The 16,881-nt window shown below is 55.3% G+C and overlaps 1 protein-coding gene across 1 annotated transcript in view; it reads left to right on the plus strand.

Annotated features, from left to right (window-relative positions):
• Positions 1-369: 369 nt before the first annotated feature.
• Positions 370-16,881, plus strand: part of ARHGEF18 (Rho/Rac guanine nucleotide exchange factor 18) — a gene marked incomplete at its 5' end in the record, with an annotated part of 41,008 nt that continues 24,496 nt past the window's right edge. The window contains 10 exons of the mRNA XM_080359509.1: positions 370-445; positions 4,844-4,980; positions 5,479-5,978; positions 7,259-7,469; positions 8,122-8,236; positions 8,805-8,862; positions 9,067-9,111; positions 9,348-9,428; positions 9,871-9,976; positions 10,365-10,539. Coding sequence (XP_080215635.1) covers positions 370-445; positions 4,844-4,980; positions 5,479-5,978; positions 7,259-7,469; positions 8,122-8,236; positions 8,805-8,862; positions 9,067-9,111; positions 9,348-9,428; positions 9,871-9,976; positions 10,365-10,539 — 1,504 coding nt within the window. The remainder of the gene's footprint in view (positions 446-4,843; positions 4,981-5,478; positions 5,979-7,258; positions 7,470-8,121; positions 8,237-8,804; positions 8,863-9,066; positions 9,112-9,347; positions 9,429-9,870; positions 9,977-10,364; positions 10,540-16,881) is intronic.

Below are 16,881 nucleotides of genomic sequence, written 5' to 3' on the forward strand. Positions count from 1 at the left end.
TGAGCAGAGCAGGAGGCCTCTGGCAGAAAGGGGAAGGGGGTTACAGCGTGTTAACCGCTCATTTGCTGTCTCTATCCACAACCCCGCAGCAGCATTTGGGGTCTGCGTATCCTCCGGGGTCACGAGTCCCCAGGCCGGGCTGTGGGGAGTCACCGACCCGTCACACAGGTGGGAGCGCCAGGGCCCAGGAATTCCTGCCTGGCCACGGCTTCCATCAGCTGATGCTTCTGACAAAACACTTGGCTCCTCCACTCCCCCCTTGGCAGCCCCTGTGCTGCAGCCGGCAGCGCTGCCTTAGAGCGCGCTGGGCTCGCCGCGCTCGCTGCCGCCGCTCCCGCTCGGGCTCGGAACCTCGCACGGGGCTCCCAAATGTCAGACTCGCTGCTCAACCACTCCTGGCCGTCGTTCTCCAAGCGCTGGAAGAAGAGATGGTCGTTTAAGCGAGGTAACGGCCCCTCGTGCGGGGAGAGGAGTCTGAGCCGCGCGTTGGGAGAGCCCGCGCGAGCGCCGGGCGCTGGGGTCCCCGTGTTGCGTGCGCCCTGCTCGTCGCCGCAGAGAGCGCTGCGTAAGCGTTGCTTTTATTTGTAACGCTTTTCCATCCGTTTCGTCGTCTTTTTGAGGCACGTTTGTGCTTTTCGGAGCTGGGTAATGGGTTAAACATCAGCCTTCTGGTTTTGCAATAGCCGTGTTGCGTTGCTGCCAGCGAGCGGGAGGTGCGGTGTCTGCACGGTGGGCGCTCAGCCCCGCGTCAGAGCTCGGTGTTGGAGCAGATGCTGTGGAGGAGATTCCTCTGGTCTTTCGGAGGGGGCTGAGGAGCAGACCCCCCATGTTTGGTCTTCATGGTATCCAGCAGCCGCAATGGGAAATGCCAGCGATGGTGTGAACTGGGCTCATCCCTGCATGCGGTGTAAAGAGGGGACACAAGAGCCCTGGGACATGGGACATTTGCAGTCCCGGAGGCGCCGGACGCTGCCGTCCCTGCCTGCAAACCCGCCTGCTGCTTTCGGGTGCCTTTATCTGCCACATTAGAGCTCTCTATAACTGCCAGCACTTTCTCCTTTGCCGTTTTCCCCTCTACCCCCAGTTCTTTTCTGGTGTGAGTGTGCAGGGGACCAGGATCCAGACTGAGCGGTCAAAGGGAGGTCAACTCAGAGCAGGGTCGCGTGGGATCTGATCCGGGGTGAGCCCTGGGGCTCCATGGGGACCTTCTCTCCGCGGGGTCACTGCAGGAACCTGCACCGCCGCTCTTCCTTGTGACTTCAGGAGCATCACAGGGGCTGCAAATCCCCCCCAGCCCCACCGAGACCCCTCAGCTGAGCTCTGCGCTGGTGCCCCCGTTGCCCAAACCCCAGGCCCCAGGCGCGGTGATAAGGCAGCAGCTCTCTGTACAGTGTGTTACAGTGTCGGGCGGCTTATCTGCTCCCCTCCTCCAGCCCGGCTCACTGAGCCAGCCCAGCGCTGCCAACGCCGATGTGGGGCCCAGACCAGGCGCAGGACGGCGCTTCAGCCGGGTTTTGGCACCGCAGTTCGGCGCTCGCTTTACGGAGGTTTCACCCTCCAGCTCCGGGCTGCAGGCCGGTACGTAACGGGCAGCTGGGGGGGGGTCAGCAGAGCCAGGAGGAGACGGAGTCATTTTATTTCTTGTTCATGACGCTTTCCTTGGTTTCCTGACACTCTCTACTCCCGATTGCTGGGAAATGCCTGCTCTGTCCTTCCTCCTGGGATTGTTTTGCGTACAGAACTACCCAGTGCCCCGTTTCCCACCGTTTGGTGTGGCCTTTCCCCGGGGGAGATGCAGAGAGCGTTTGATGCTCGGAGGATGTGATGGCGAGAGCTCACGTCTGTGTTTCCTCTGATGTTTCCTCCGCCGGCCGCGGGGTCGCTGGGGGACCTGCCGCGTCCTGAGCCGCGTCCTGAGCCGCGAGCAGGCAGGTGGGTCGTGTCCCAGCACTGGCTGCTTGGCCGCTGCCACCCGCTGTGGCACTTGTGGGGACATCTCCAGCGACTGGCCCATCCAAGGGAACCAGTTGCAGGAGGGAGGTGTCAGCTACAAGTCTGAAATGGGAATATTTAAATATTTCATTGGGCTCCCCTGCGTGTGGTCACGGCAGCACGGTGTTTCATTTGCCTTGAGACAAACCAGCTCAGCTGGCTCATCTCACCATCCCCAGGGCATCAAAATGCCTGGGAACGTCCCAGACTGTCCCTATGTCCTTCCTCTCCGTGCAGGAGGTCAGAATTGTCACGTTTTGCTGCCGGGAAGCCGTGGCCAAGCACGGCAGAGCCCCGCTCGTGTGCAGGACCCGCCGGCTCAGCCAGCGCCGCTTCTCGCCCGCTCTGCCCTGGGAATTCCTCTGCGCTGCTCCCTCCAGCAATAACCTTTTATGGTCCCCGGCCAGAGGCGAATTAAGCAACGGCAATACCTAATCTGCCTAATGTTCTCCTAAAGCAAACAGTGTTGTGTTCTTCAAAGCGTCGTTTTGTCATCCCGTCTGAGGAAAGGTGGACGCCGCTGTGTGCCGGGGAGCCGGGATGCTCTGTCCCTTTGTCACCGCGCCGCAGCCGGATGGAGCATCGATCCTTCCAAACGGGCTGGAGCACAGAGTCTCAGGGACCTGAGGGGCTCCGGAGTTTGCTGATATATGGGTCACCACCTGGATTGTGGCTATAGGGGTGTGGGCAGCCCCTCAGACCTGTCTCTCTCCTGTGCATCCTCCATGCAGCTCCTTCCTTGCTCATCACACCAGAACCTGATGCCTGAAAACACTTTTTTTCCCCACTGTCAGCCCCACATTGTCGGCACAGCGCGGCTCTACGCACGGTGCCAGCCCAGCATCAACCCACCGAGGCGTTAGATACAGGGAGCCCTGAACTGTCGCGTCTGCTGCTCGCACATTGCCTAAAATGGTCTCTCCCCATGGCCGTGGCCCCGTGCGCTGCCGCCGCGCTCACCGGAGCCTGCCTGCAAACCTGATTTATCGCGTGTCCAAACGGGACCGTCTGAAGGCTCCGAGGAGGATATATCCATCCTCCGGTGGGGCTCGAGGAGGGTCTGTTAACTGTAGCCCATGTCTTGGCCAAACCCTGAGCCCTGCAAGGCACAGCCAGAGCATGGGGAATGTTCTCCAGGCCTCCGAGGAGCTGACTCTGTTCCAGGGATGCACTTCGGAGCTGGAGGCAGCTGCAGGCCCAGCGTGGGGCAGGCGGGGTGGTCAGAGGAGGAGAAACACCTCCTTGTTTTAGCTCTGGGCTCTGTCAGCCCGCGGCACGTGGCAGCTCCTGCGCCTCCGCGGCTCGGCTGCTCTTCCCGCGGGTCATTCGCTGCTACAGGGGATGGCCAGAGCAGGGGACCTCAGTTTTCCTCCTTCCTTGCACGTTCCACTTCATCCTGGGACTCTCCCCACCGCCTGGTTCCTGCCCTTGGTTCCCTTCAATCCCCAGCTTTGGGGATTCGCTGACATCTTTGGCCGTGTTTCCTTCAACCTCAGGGCAAAACCTGCCCGGGTTCAAATGCATATTCCCTTCAAAATGCTGATTGTTGTTTACGAGCTGATTAGAGGCGATCCAGGTGCATCTGTGGAAAGCAAAGTGTTCACTAACTCGGTAAACCCACCAGTTTTACAGACAGAGCATTACAGACGCGGCTCTAGGACATCCCGGGCAGGAATTTGCCTATTAATTAAAAATGCACAACCTTGTTGGAAAGCCTGTTTCAGATTTCCCCTGCTCGTATAGTTAAAAAACCCTTAATCAAAATAGTGCCTTCAAAGCGTGCTTTCTTCCCGTATTATTTATAGATCCCCCCTTGAAATGACCGCACACGGTTAAACACGCCAGACACTCCTTCAGACAGAAAACCTGGCACGGGACCCGAGGAACAAACCTCCAAAGTCCCCCTCGCGTTTTGCCTTTTCTAGTTGGCCCCGCGCAGCCCCGGCTGCATTTCACAGCATCGAACCCACAGCAGGATGCAAGGCATCTGGGAGCGTGGTTTGCAACAAGACTTCCCTTATATTATTCTTTTTTACACTTGGATTTCCTGGAGTATGACGAGTTTCTAGCAGTTTCTTGCTGTTTTTTCCCCGTTGGGTGGAATATTCTCTTATATTCTCTTGCTGCTGTGCTGTGCATCTTCCGAGATCCGCTGCGGTGCTCCGGCCAAGAGCCTGGCTTTGCTCTGCTCAGCCCAGCTCTGTGTATCTCGAAGGAATCAAAGGGCTTTTCACGATCCACGCGATGCATTAGAGACCGTGGTGAACATTGACAGCGTGCCTCGTTACCTAAGAACGCGCTTCAGTCAGCCGCACGGTCTGTTGTGCCGCAAAGCGCGTCCAGACCCTGCATTTGTTTCTCAATGAGCTCCGGGGAGGTGTGGACACATTCAGGTTCACATCCTGCCCGGGGAAAATCCACACGAGAGCGCCCGCACCGGGGAATTCCACTTCCCGCTGTCACTCTGCGCGTTCGGTGCTGCTGGAGCCACTAATGTGCCTCCAGTTTGGGCTCCCAGTGCCATCCTTTATTCCTTATGGATAAGAATAAAAGCAGTCAGGGTTTATTTATTGTTCCCCACAGATTTCTGGTTAAAGGTCCATAATGTCGATGCCGAGGGGGAGGCTGGGAGGGTGCGAGCCTGCTCTCTGCCCGGCACACGTGTGGCTCGAGGGGTGAGCTTTGTGCTGACCCCCGCACCATGTTCCACAGGATCAGGTCCCCAAACCGCCTGTCTGCGAGGGCCAGGGGAGCAGAGGGCCACGCAGAGCGTTTGGGTGATGCCTGATGTCACCTCTCTGTCATTTTACATCCCTCCTGCCCACCCGCTGTCACCTCCTCTGTCTCGCAGGGTCCGACTGCAAGCCATGCTTACGGGAGTTCGCCGACCACAGCAACCCTGCCTTGGAGTATCCCAGCCCCAAGACCTTCCTCCCGTCCCTGATTGCTGAGGATGACACCTTCTGCAGCACCATGGCCGAGGAAAAGGCAAGTGTCCCCTTTCCCTGCGCTGCCACCGCGCGAGGCAGGAGCCACAGTCAGCGTGTTCGGAGGGGCTGCGGTGGAATAAGGACGGAGCGAAGGGCTGCTGGTCCAGACTATCAAGGAATACGAGGTTATATTGCTTCTGCTGCTGGGAAAAATCATACAGATGTGATTTTGGTATTGGAGTTGGGAGGAATAAGGTACAGAGAGATGCGGGGGCTGGAGGGAGCTGAGCTGGTGGGGCTGGGGCAGGTCTGGCGAGGCACAGCAGGACACTATTAGACCATTTCTGCTATCAGATTATATCTACTGTTAGAAAGTCTGGTGGGATAAGCTGAGCTGCAGGTGCAGGCCTGACCCCGCTAGCGGCAGGTGGGCTGTTTGCCATGAGAAAGCAAAGCAAAGCAGCTCCAGCTCCGCATTGGAGGTGTCGCCTTCGCAGGGTGGGTGCAAACCCCTCTCGGGTGGGGTTTGTGAGCTCAGCTGTCGCTGTCTCTGCAGGAGGACTCGTCTTCCACAGAGTTGGATGTCCCAGCGGCAGACCTGCACAGCAGCACGGAGGATCTCCTCTCGGACTCCGCTCTCCATGGCACGGAGTATTACCGAGATCTGGGGCTCCCGAGCCCGCCGGTTGCCAAAACGGAGCCAGAAATGGCAGCGCAGCCAGAACAAGCGACCCAGGCCGTGTCCGCCATCCGCTTGTTGGAAGAGAGACCGGGGGCTTTGAGCAAAATATCTGTGGATGTTGCTTTTTCCAACCCCGTTTCCTGCTCGGTGCGTTACGGCGAGGCCGACTGCCGTTTTCTGAACAAAGGCCAGGTTTGCTCCTGCGCGGCGGTGCCAGAGGATGGTACCACCACTTCGGAGTGTCCTGCAGAGGCAGACGAAGAGCCGGACACGCAGGAGGCCACGGAGTCCTTCCCCACGCTGGTGAGATCCATGTCGACCTCTCGGAGGCACAGCTGGGAAAGCCCTTTGTCACCCGTGGACTGCAAACGCAGGTACAGCAGGACCGCGAGCGATATTTAGTATATACGGTCCAGCGATGCTGCGTGAGACTGGAGCCACCATGCTGCCCTGGGCTCCTGGGTGGCCTCGCTCTCTTATCAGCATCTGCCAAAGCAGCTGGACACCTACTGCTCATGCTGGGCAGGATGTGGAAGAACAGATGTTGAGATTTAATGGCTCCTTGGAGCTTCCCTTGGTCTCCAGGTTCCTACATCCCCACTTTCCCTGCTGACAAATGTATTGATCTCCCGGGTGACAGGGAGTGAGGTGCAAGCCAGCAAGGACTATTTTTATCTCCCCTCCTTATAAGGTACCCAAAAATTATCTCAGCCTGAAATCTTGGCAGTTCTTTGTCAAGCTCCAGCTTTGGTTCTCAGACCTATTGTTCCATGTGGCGCGGATCATTCACAGTTTATTCTGTGTAATGGGCACACAAGCAGCGGCACAGAGCGGCTGCCGGCGTCAGGGACTCCTCCGGTCCCCTCGCTGGGTGATTAATCACCGAGCCAGGGAAGGGGCACCCACCCGCTGTCCCCTAAGCAAATGCTTCCTGACGCCTGTCTCTGGCAGGAGAACGAAGTGACAGCGATCTGCAGACAGAACCCATGCAGAGAGTAAGATTTTCCACTGAGCCCTATCCATCATTTTGCTCCTGTGCTGTTGGCACTGCAACAGTACTTGGTGTTCGGGAAACCGTGGGGCACTGGGGGAGCTGAGCTGCCCCTCATTTCCCAGAAAATTAGTGCTTTTTCCTTCCTCAAAGCTGGGCCCCGGTGGGGGCATGATTTATGACACGATGCCACAGTGATGATTTGATAAACGACAACTTGTGCCATTTCTAAATGCGCGGAGGGCTTTGCTGGCAGGGCAGCGAGCGGAGCAGCAGCTCCCACGCAGGCCAGGCAGGCTGCTGGGTGGCTGCTCAGTCTCAGGAGTTGCTAAGAGATCAGCGAGAGCCGGCGGGCACTAAACACCCCGGGTGACCAAGGAGCTCGTGGACTAGCGGATGGCAGCCAGAGAAGCTGTTTTGAACAGGCTCAGGACTTGGTGTCCAGGCTGACACTTCCTGGCATCTCCTTTGCCACGTGCCTGCCGTGGTGACCCTTCCTTGTCCCAGAGCCTCCTTGTCCCAGAGCCTCCTTGTCCCAGAGCCTCCTTGTCCCAGTTGCAGGAGCTCTTCAGGACTGTCCGCCCCAGGGCAGGACATTGCAGGGGCTCTGCCACATAATGGGACGGGTCTGCTCAACTGGCTTGTTCCTCTTCCTCGAATTAGGTTCAGCCTGGATGCCACGGAGATGGGCAGCGACCCAGAGCAGGAGGACGTGGAGAAGGGGAGCCAGTCCTGCCCGCAGCCTCGGGTGTCCCTTCAGCTGCCCAAAGGAGAACGGGAAACCTGGAGCAGCGGCGGGGGCGGCGTGGTGATCAAAGTGGAGATAGAACCATTACGACCGACCCTCACGGTCAGCCCTGGCTTGGAGGAGGCGGTGAGTGTGCGAGGGCAGGCTGGGGTGCAGAAGGTGACCCAGGCAGGTGGCAGCTGCAGGCTGGACCCCTTTGATGCCAGCGTTGAACTGGGTACGCCGGGAGGTCCGCAGGAACTGTAGTGAGGACGGGCTTTATCTGCTTTGGGACAAATGGCCTCTTCTTGCAGGACAAGGGCCCTGGGAGATGGTTTATCACAGCCTGCTTTGCCTATGTGCTGTAGCCTCTGCCTCTTGCCCCTCATCCTGTCACTCTGCACCTCTAAGAAGAACCTGGCTCCATCTTTTCTATAATCCTCTGCTATGTAGTTGAAGACAGCAGCGTGATCTTCCCCCTTTCACACTGCTTTCATTCGGGGAAGTTCTTTAGATTCAATTAATATTAAAAGGACAATCGTATCGCAGTGGTACGTATCCTCTAAAAGCGAGAAGCACTTGGGAAGGCTTTGGTCACAAGTGTCACTTGCTCCAGGCTCCTTGGAGCCCAGAGCTGAAGCCGACAAACATCTGGGCCTTACGGTGTCCTGTCCTCATCACCCCGACAAAACGAGAGGGAAGGGGTGCGGATTCAGCCTGTTCCCAGTGATATCTTGAGCCTGGATCTAACCCTGTGCTCTGATACACCAAAGATGTCCATGACTTTTTACTTCTCCAGGAATGCAGCAGCAACGGGAAGAGGCTGAGGTCGAAGTCTGTCCCACCAGCCTGCGAGACAGTTGCGTCCCCTCAGACACCTTCCAGTTCCAGCACTTCTGTCCCAGCCGTGCGAGGTGGGTACAGGCTATCTATACAGTATGCTATTATTTCAAGGTGTTTGTGATGAAGCAGATTAAAAACTGGAGATGTAGGTTCTGCAAGCCTAGCCGTCCTCTGCCCTTCCCTCTGTCGTGGTCCCAGGCTGTGGGACAAGGCTGGCGTGTTCTGGTTTCTGCACTGAAGTGAAGAGCCTTAGAAAAACACCTGTAAACTTGATTTCAGCCTGCTCCCTGCTGCTGGATTGATGGACCTCTCTCACCTGGAGGAAGATACAGAGATTCGTTAAGAGCCGGGGAAGTGGCCAGGCTGTTATGGGGAGGGTCTCTGGGCTGGTGGCAGCTCCTGCCCTGTAGCTGCAAGCAGGATCCTCAGAAGTTAGTGTAATACTTGCTGGAGAACAGAGGGGTAACACAGGAAGGTGAGGTGGCTTTTGCCTCCCTAACTCCTCCTGGCACTTCTCCCTCCCCATTAAAGGCAGAGTGGTAGCCCAGCAAGATTAATATTGCCCAGTCGTGTAGCTCACAACACGGTGCCCTGCAAAAGGCCAAGCAGGATCCCTACAGAGAGCATTTTGTGTTGCAGGTGTTGAACCCCCTGCTCTGGAGATGCTGGAGAAGGACCATGTATCCCCAGACCACGTGTAGGTATTGTCAGTCCTGCCTGTTTTGAGGTTCTTGGGTACATCTGAGCTCTTGGAGATGAAATAGCCAAGGAGCTCCCAGCCATGCTGGGGCACCGCTCAGCAGTTGGTCACAGACCAGCGCCCCGTGCTTTGTAGGGTGCAGAATGTCTTCACAAGGATGTTTTCTAACCTCTCACTTTTCTTTTGTCCCATCCCTGGTAGGTTGATTGTCCAGCAGGTACTTCAGGAGCTGAAACAATATCATGGGTGAGTGTGTGTGGGAGAGGGATGAGGAAGAGGGTGGGGACCCATGGGGCGAGTGACACTTGGTCCCATGAGGGAAAAATCCCCAAGGTACCAGAACATTTTTCCAGTAAAACTTGGGTAAAATCGCAAGCAGAAGTAGCATTTCACGTGCCTCTTCCGTAACTCTGAACGCGTTCCCACCCCATCTTCAAAATTAAGCCTTGCTGCCGTGTGTCTGACGCCTTCTCCCCGCGCAGGGCGAAGCAGAGAGCTCGTGTGCAAGAAGGCAGCGATTCCTCCCAGCAGAACCTCACCTGGTTTGAGTTTCTGTCTAACGAGTAAGTGACACAGGTGGCAACCCACACACATTCATCCCCAGGACAGCTGATTTCAAGCCCCGCTCTGTCTCGGCTCCACTGCCCTGACAGCACTGCGTGCAGGACGCCGCTCTCTGCAGCGGTTCAGCCAGGATTAAGGCCGTATTGAACGTGGCACTGAATAAAAACAGAGACAGCCAGAAATCGCACAAATAATTTGAAAGTTCAGCTCCTTATTTGCAGAGATTTCCCATCTCTAAATCCTGCCTGGCAATAGTTTATCCTCATTTTCTTTGGCCATGACACGACATGACAGACAGCGAGTCAGATCCTCTAGGGGATGGAAAGCTTGGCGGTGAGGTCCCAAAATAAATACTTCAGGCAAACTTCATCAGTGACCTCCCTGCACTAGGCTTGGCCGGTTAACTTCCCCTTAATTAATCTGGTTTTGGTTTTGTTTCAGAAATGAGGACAGTGGGAAGAGCGATAAAGCGGAGAAAGGCACGAAGGTGATGCGGCGCCTGAGTTCCCTGCGGAGCCGGGTCACTGGGTCCTGGCAGAAGGATAAGGTGAGGGAGACGTGCTGAAGCTGCAGGAGGAATTGTTGAATCCTTCAGGCCAAAAAGGGAGGCTGAGCCCCACAGAGCAGGCAGCTGGAGCTGGATTCCTCTTGGCTGGCTGAGGGGTGCTTTGGCCGGGTGACAGCCTGGACGTCCCGCTGGGACAAGGAGAGCCTGCTGCGGCACAGACGTGTCCCCTTGTCACACACAGCCCTGTCCCAGAGGGACTGTCCTGAGCCTTAGGAAGGCGTGTGGGAAAAGCATAACCATCTCAAAAGCTGGGGGACAAGGGTGCCCGCTGTATTTCCTGCGCACCAGCTTGTTATTCTCAGTGGGGAAAGGAACGTGTGGGGCAGCGCGAGGTCTGTAACGCAGCTGTGGTTTTCTCTCCTTCCAGGGTAAGAACAAAGAGCAACCAAAAGAGAGGGAGAAGGAGAAAGATGTGAAGGAACCAAAAGAGAGGTGGAAAGAGATCAATGGGCACCAGCTTGTGCCGGGGGTTTTCTCCAGTTGCACCAGTTGCTCCCTGTGTGCCAAACCCCTTGTGAATAAAAGTGGTCTGCAGTGCCTGAGTGAGTACGGCTGTCGCTGCTCAGCCCCTCGGCCTCCCCTGACCCTTTCTCTGCTGAATTTGCCTTCTGGATTGCTTCACTTTTCTTCTGGCTTGGCCGTACCCACCACCCTGCTCGGCCTGGCTTGCTTGTTTCTCCAGACGCTCTAAACTACCTCTAAATCCTGCCTGGCAATAGTTTATCCTCATTTTCTTTGGCCACTTGACCATTTCCTGCCTCTTTCCCCCAAGGAAAGTTCAGGTCAACTTCTAATAATTCTTTCTACAACACTGCTTTGCCCACGCCAGTGTCCCTGCTGCCTGCATGTAGCTGGATCTTTTAGCCTGTTTCTCCCAGATGCAGCGTGTCTCAGCTCAGCATCCACCCTCTGCACCAGCACAAGGATTTCTAGAGCATCCAAAACGTTATTAACTAACGCAAAAGTCAAACGGTGCCTCCCAGAACTTGCACGGGTGAGATCGTTGCTTTTCAGATGTAAGTTTGCACAGGATAGGCAGCAGCCCCTTGCTGGCACACGTAGGGCTCTGTCCTCATGCTTTCCCCGTGGCATCACTGCATGGCTTGGGCTGAGGGACAAACCCCGTCCTTCTGCTTTGGGGCAGGTCCTCAGGGCACTGACGAGCATTTTAATTCCCAAGGGATTGCCTGTGGGAAGAGAAAACCTGCTGGAAATGGGAAAATTGCTCTCTTTCTCTACTCTGTTCCCTCAAGCACTGCTCGCTCTCCAGTGAGGGTCTCTCAGAGGCTCCTAAGGTCAGTAAAACTTTCCTGGGGCACAAGCAACCTGGCTGCCCTTGGACATGTGCTGCAAGAAGCACATTTTCCCTTCAGGGCAGCTGGAAGGAAACTGAAAAGGACCACAGGTCCTGTTATTGAACATCTTTCATGTGTCACAGCAAAAAGTAGGAAGCAAGGAGCTGAACAAGCAAGTGCTTTGTGGATATTGAGAACCCAAATGCTACAGGAGGAGGCAGAGTTACGCCTCGTTGTTCCTCTCCGAGGAGCCTCCTTGCAGAGGCTCTGTTTGCAATCTTAGCTTGTTTCTCAGCCCTTCCATGAGGAATTTGTATTCTCGAGTCTTGCTAAGGCTGAGGAACCAGGATGTGCTCGAGACTCTGACATCTCTGGGTTCCTGGGCCGCTCAGGGTGAGCTGGCTGGGATAACGTGGGCGTCAGAGCTCGTTTGCGCGTGTTCCCTTTGTGGCAGCTGCATAATTGGGCAGGATTCTGCGATGTTCATTAAAATTAACGGCCCGTCTGTGGTCCGATCTGGGACTTGCTGTGTGACAGCTGTTGGCCTGAGAGTGCCTATATTTGGATTACACTGGGCTGAAACCTTGGCAAGCCGTTTCTGGGCAGCGCGGCTGACAGTTGATATCGCTCACTCGCGTTATTGCACTAGGAGCGGTGCCGGTCTCCTGACAGGTCACTGATGGGGCTCTGGAAAAGTAACTTTCGGGGCCGCCGTGTAGCCGGTGGCACTTCCCATCCTTCAGGAGTGGGAACTGTGAGCCTGAGCTGTAGTCACTGCCAGGATCTGAGGATATTTTGGCTGCTCCTCTTGTTTTCTCATCACGAACTCACATTCGCCATCCCTGGGCCTGCGCCAGCTCTTGGTCCATCTTCTGGTCAGGTGCTGTTGTTTGTTATCTCCGTGGTATTTTTAACTGCAGCACCACCACGTGGTAGAAGACAAAACAGGCTCAGAATAAGAAAAGGAAATCCGGTGGTTAAAGAAAGGGATGAGCTGAAAGCAGGGGGAGGATGGATGGGGCAGTGGTTGGGAAGCATGAGAACTTGTCACTGCCCAGTAGACACAAGGAGTCTGGTGGCTTCCATGGCTGTGAGGAAACACAAGAGTGAGAACTCTTCTTATTAGGGAAAGTGTAATAACAGCAGGAGGGATGATGTTTTTAATTCAGAGTAAGGAATAGTTCTGCTAGTAACACGCACATGGGCTGTGAGGAGGGCAGGCAGCCAGGTGGCCCTGTACGTGGGCACTTGTTTCATTCTCCCACCCGATTGCTCTGGTTTATCCTCACACCACACGCACAAGGTTTCCCAGGGAAGGGGGAAGGAGGCCATGGTGTGTGTCAGCACACGCGCGAGAGTTTCTGCGGCTCCAGAGTCTCCCAGATGTGACGTTCGGAGTCTGGCAGGGATGGAAAACAAAGAGGAATGATTGCGGTCGCTCGCGATCTCAGCAACAGCGGCCACCCAAACTTCACCGTTACATAAACCTAGAGACTCACAGCTCAAAGTTTATTGTTCACCTGGAAATAAAGAAAGCTCCTCTTGAGCCTTTGTTGTCAAGGGTGGAGAAGGTTCTGTGCCTAAATTAATCCTCTCTTATAAACATGCTTGCAGAGTTTATGCAACAGGAGAGAGATGAGTCCCAGGAAAGCCCTGACAGGAGCAGAGCTCTCCAAGCGGTGCTGGCGAGCCAAGGATCTGCCCTGGAATACAGATGGCAGGAGGATCGCCTCCCCCCGGGCGACTTGAGCTTGGGCACTGGGCTAGAGCTGGGTCTTTACATCTTTGTGAGTTGAGAGTTACATTTCTATTGCTTTATGTGAAAGGCAGAGCCCTGGCCCCCACAGGGACCTTGGATCAACCATCCTCTTCACAAGGAAAGCCTACAGATGCATCCAAAGCGTTGTGTAGGCTCAAACTCCTTGTCTTTAAGAGAAGGTGCTCAGTGTAATGAATTCAATAACGCGCGCTGCTCTGGATAGCAGAGCGGCCGCCTGTCCTGGGCTGACCCGTGCTGGCCGCTGCGGCAGACGGGCTCATCTGTGAGAAATTGCTCTAACAACTCGTCTCCAGGGCTGCTGTGAAAAGGGTTTGGAGAACCATTCCCTTTCTCACAGCGGTTCTGTGGGTAAACAGAGGACACAGGTCCCTGCAGTTTGTCAGGCAAACATCCCCCAGCCGTTCTTTTTTATCTATAAGGAGGAGAGGCCAGGACAGCTCTTGGTTTGGGCTGGAAATTCGGTGTGTGAGATTCCCCTTTGCCTGCATACTTCTGCGTTCAGGATTCCCAGCGGAGCACCAATAAGCTGATATGGGAAAGAACAGCTTTGGCTTATCATAGGGAGGAATGACTTGATCTTTCTATCCTGAAATTTCTGCTTGTAGCCCACACAGAGTTCTGAGAAATCCGAAAAGCAGCAGGCAACCTGGAACTTTGCATTTCTGGGGAGAGACGCAACCAACAAACAGCTTTTATTTTGAGGTGGAAAAGGAGGTTTGGGTGCTGTAACGTGATGACAGTGAGAAATGGACTGGGAGTCCTGCTCGGAATAAGTGATTACTGACAGGACTCCAACTAAAGCGGGTGAAACCAGAGCGACTGCGATATCTGGGGGTTCGTGCGGTTATAAGGCAATGCAGCAGGATCTAAAGGAAATGTGAAAGTGGTTTGTAGCGCCGGTTTCGGAGGAAACGTTGACCGAGCGATGAGTCTGCTGACACAGAGCTGGCCCTGCCGAGCACTCACAGCAGTTCTAGAGGTTTTGGAGAAGCAAGCTGAAGAATACACTATTCTCAGTGCTCCTCCTTTTCTACTTTTCACCTTCTTTTCATACCTGTAATCTACCTGAAGCTCGTTCAATAAGAAATCTTTTGTTATTCTAGAATTACACAGGATTAGAAAGTCGGTGAGACTCTCTGTTTAGCTCTAAGCTACAGCGTCTTTGAGCTAGTTGCTGTGCCAGATTTCGCTCTCATTTTCACGGAGATGCCCCAGGGCCAGCAGCACAAGCACAGCACGTCCCCTGTGCGACGGCTGCACTTGGGCAATCTGCAGTGCTTTATTTTATATTATGGCAAAGCACAAAGTCTGAAGTGTCTAAGGATTAATCGCAAAGTGACAGTTGATCCCCAAACTGCTTTACTTAGTGATTATTTCTCTGTAGTGCCGCGAGGCGCTAATAAACGACTGGGATGTTATTGTGCTTAGGCCTGTATAGAAGTAGCACAAAAGGGAATGTTTCTGAAAAGCTTGAAACTATAAGATTAAGAGAAAAAATATAATCAATTAAACAGGTCATTGTGGAAACCAGAGACAATATTGGCCCCGTGGTGGTGAATCCAGGATTTCAGCACATTTCCAGCCCAAAGAGTGTCAGGTTCTTTCAAAGCTGTGGCAAAGCCGTAGGGTGGATTTGGAGAGGGAAGTTCGTTTTGTAATTGCGTGTGTTGCATTTTCGACAGGCAGCCTGGATGTGCGTGACTTAAAATATGACGAGCTTGTGATGGAGATCGGTATCGTGAATTCCCAGAGTGAATCACAGATCAGGAGGTCAGGTTAGATCACAAGCTCTTCTGGTTTTCTCCCCTGTACTTCAGCGGCCTGGTTCACCGGAAAAAGGGTTTTTCTTCCAGCAAGCAATGTAGTTGTACAAGCCCATACATGAAACTGCTGATAGCAAAGAGAAACTCCCCTTTGCTTTTGCTGTTTGTCTGTGCAGGGGTCATTGCAAAGGCTCGGGCAGGAGCGGCTGTAAACACTTCAGCACATTTTGAATGGCAAATCCCACCCGGCTCTTCATAACGAATTGTATATTTAGAGAAAGTCCCAGGCGCTGCGCAAACACCTTAAAGCTGTCACTCGGGATGCTACATCCCATCCGTTAAGGGCCTGTTGTCTTTGTTCTGGGCGCTGATGGAGGACAGGTCCCCGGGAGATCCCCTGTGCCATGGCTGCTCTCAGGGGGAAGGAAGCTGGAGTGGTTCTCATGTCCCAGAGCGGTTCTAATGTCCCTGTGGGTGGCCTGGGACCCTCGTTGGGGTGAGGCCGAGTGGCTCTTGGCTGAGGTTGGATGTGCCCTCCCTTATAATGTGCGTGACGGGGGTGGATGTGCCCTCCCTGAGGGGAATGTGTGGACTTTGGGTGGATGTTCCCTCCTTGAGGGGGAATGTGCGGGACAGGGGTAGATGTGCCCTCCCTGAGGGAAATGTGCAGGACAGGGGGTAGATGTGTCCTCCTTAAAAATGTGCGGGCCAGGGGGGTGGTTAGTAGATCAAGAGAGGTTCTCCTTCCCCTCTGCTCTGCCCTGGGGAGACCACATCTGGAATATTGTGTCCAGTTGTGGCCCCTCAGTTCCAGCAGGACAGGGAACTGCTGCAGAGAGTCCAGCGCAGGGCAGCAAAGATGATTAAGGGAGTGGAGCATCTCCCGTGTGAGGAAAGGCTGAGGGAGCTGGGGCTCTTTAGTTTGGAGAAGAGGAGACTGAGGGGTGACCTTATTAATGTTTATAAATATCTAAAGGATGAGTGCCATGAGGATGGAGCCAGGCTCTTCTGGGTAGCAAACAATGATAGGACAAGGGGTAATGGGATCAAGCTGCAACACAAGAGGTTCCACTTAAATTGGAGAAAAAACTTCTCAAAGTAAGGGTGGCAGAGCCTGGCCCAGGCTGCCCAGGGGGGTTGTGGAGTCTCCTTCTCTGCAGACATTCCAACCCGCCTGGCCATGTTCCTGTGCGACCTCATCTGGGTGTTCCTGCTCCATGGGGGGATTGCACTGGATGAGCTTTTGAGGTCCCTTCCAATCCCAAACATACTGTGATACTGTGATAGATGTGCCCTCCCTGAGGGAAAAGCGCGGGCCGGGGGTGGCCGTGCCCCCCTGAGGGAGCGAGGCCGAGGACAGTCCCCGCCGGCCCGCGGTGCGCAGGCGCGCAGCCCCATCCATCTCCCTTTTCCTTCCGGGACACCGGGTGTTTCCTGTTGCTGTGGCGGCGGCTCCCGGGACCGAGAGTGCAACCGGCGGCTCCCCGGGGAGTCCGGTAAGCGAGCGGGGTGTCAGCGCGCCCGCCGGCTTCCCCGAGCCCCGGCCCCCCGCGCCGCCACCCCCTCCCGGCACCGGGACCCCCCCCTTCCCCGGGCCGCGGCCCCTTCCTCAGGGTCCCGGGGCTTCGCGGTGCCGGCGGTGAGGGGGTTTCTCTGGGGAGCTCTGGAGGAACCGGCAACGTCGGTACCGAGGGGACCCGGAGCTCGGCCGGGGCAGCGGGTTTATCTTCCCTCCCGTGGCAAATCCCGCCGGGTTTATTGCCGGCCCGACGTTACCTGCTCGGGGATTAAACTGGGGCACACAGCTTGTGGAGATCCTGGTTTTATCTTTTAGGGAGTAAAGAAGGAGGTAACGTGTTGCTGTTGGCGTTAGGGAAGCGAACTGAGGTAGCCCGATGTGAAACCTCTTCACCTGATGCCTCAGCTCGTGTCTGAGCATCCTTATGTTTGTAATAATTAAATTCTGCGTCTTGTGTTCTGGGTCACTTACGCACATACTGTGGTGCTGGGGCTGCAGGAGGGAGAAGAGCCCGGGGTGGACATAAA

The sequence above is a fragment of the Nesoenas mayeri genome (genome assembly GCF_963082525.1).
Source record: "Nesoenas mayeri genome assembly, chromosome: 25".
Classification (NCBI taxonomy): Eukaryota; Metazoa; Chordata; class Aves; order Columbiformes; family Columbidae; genus Nesoenas; species Nesoenas mayeri.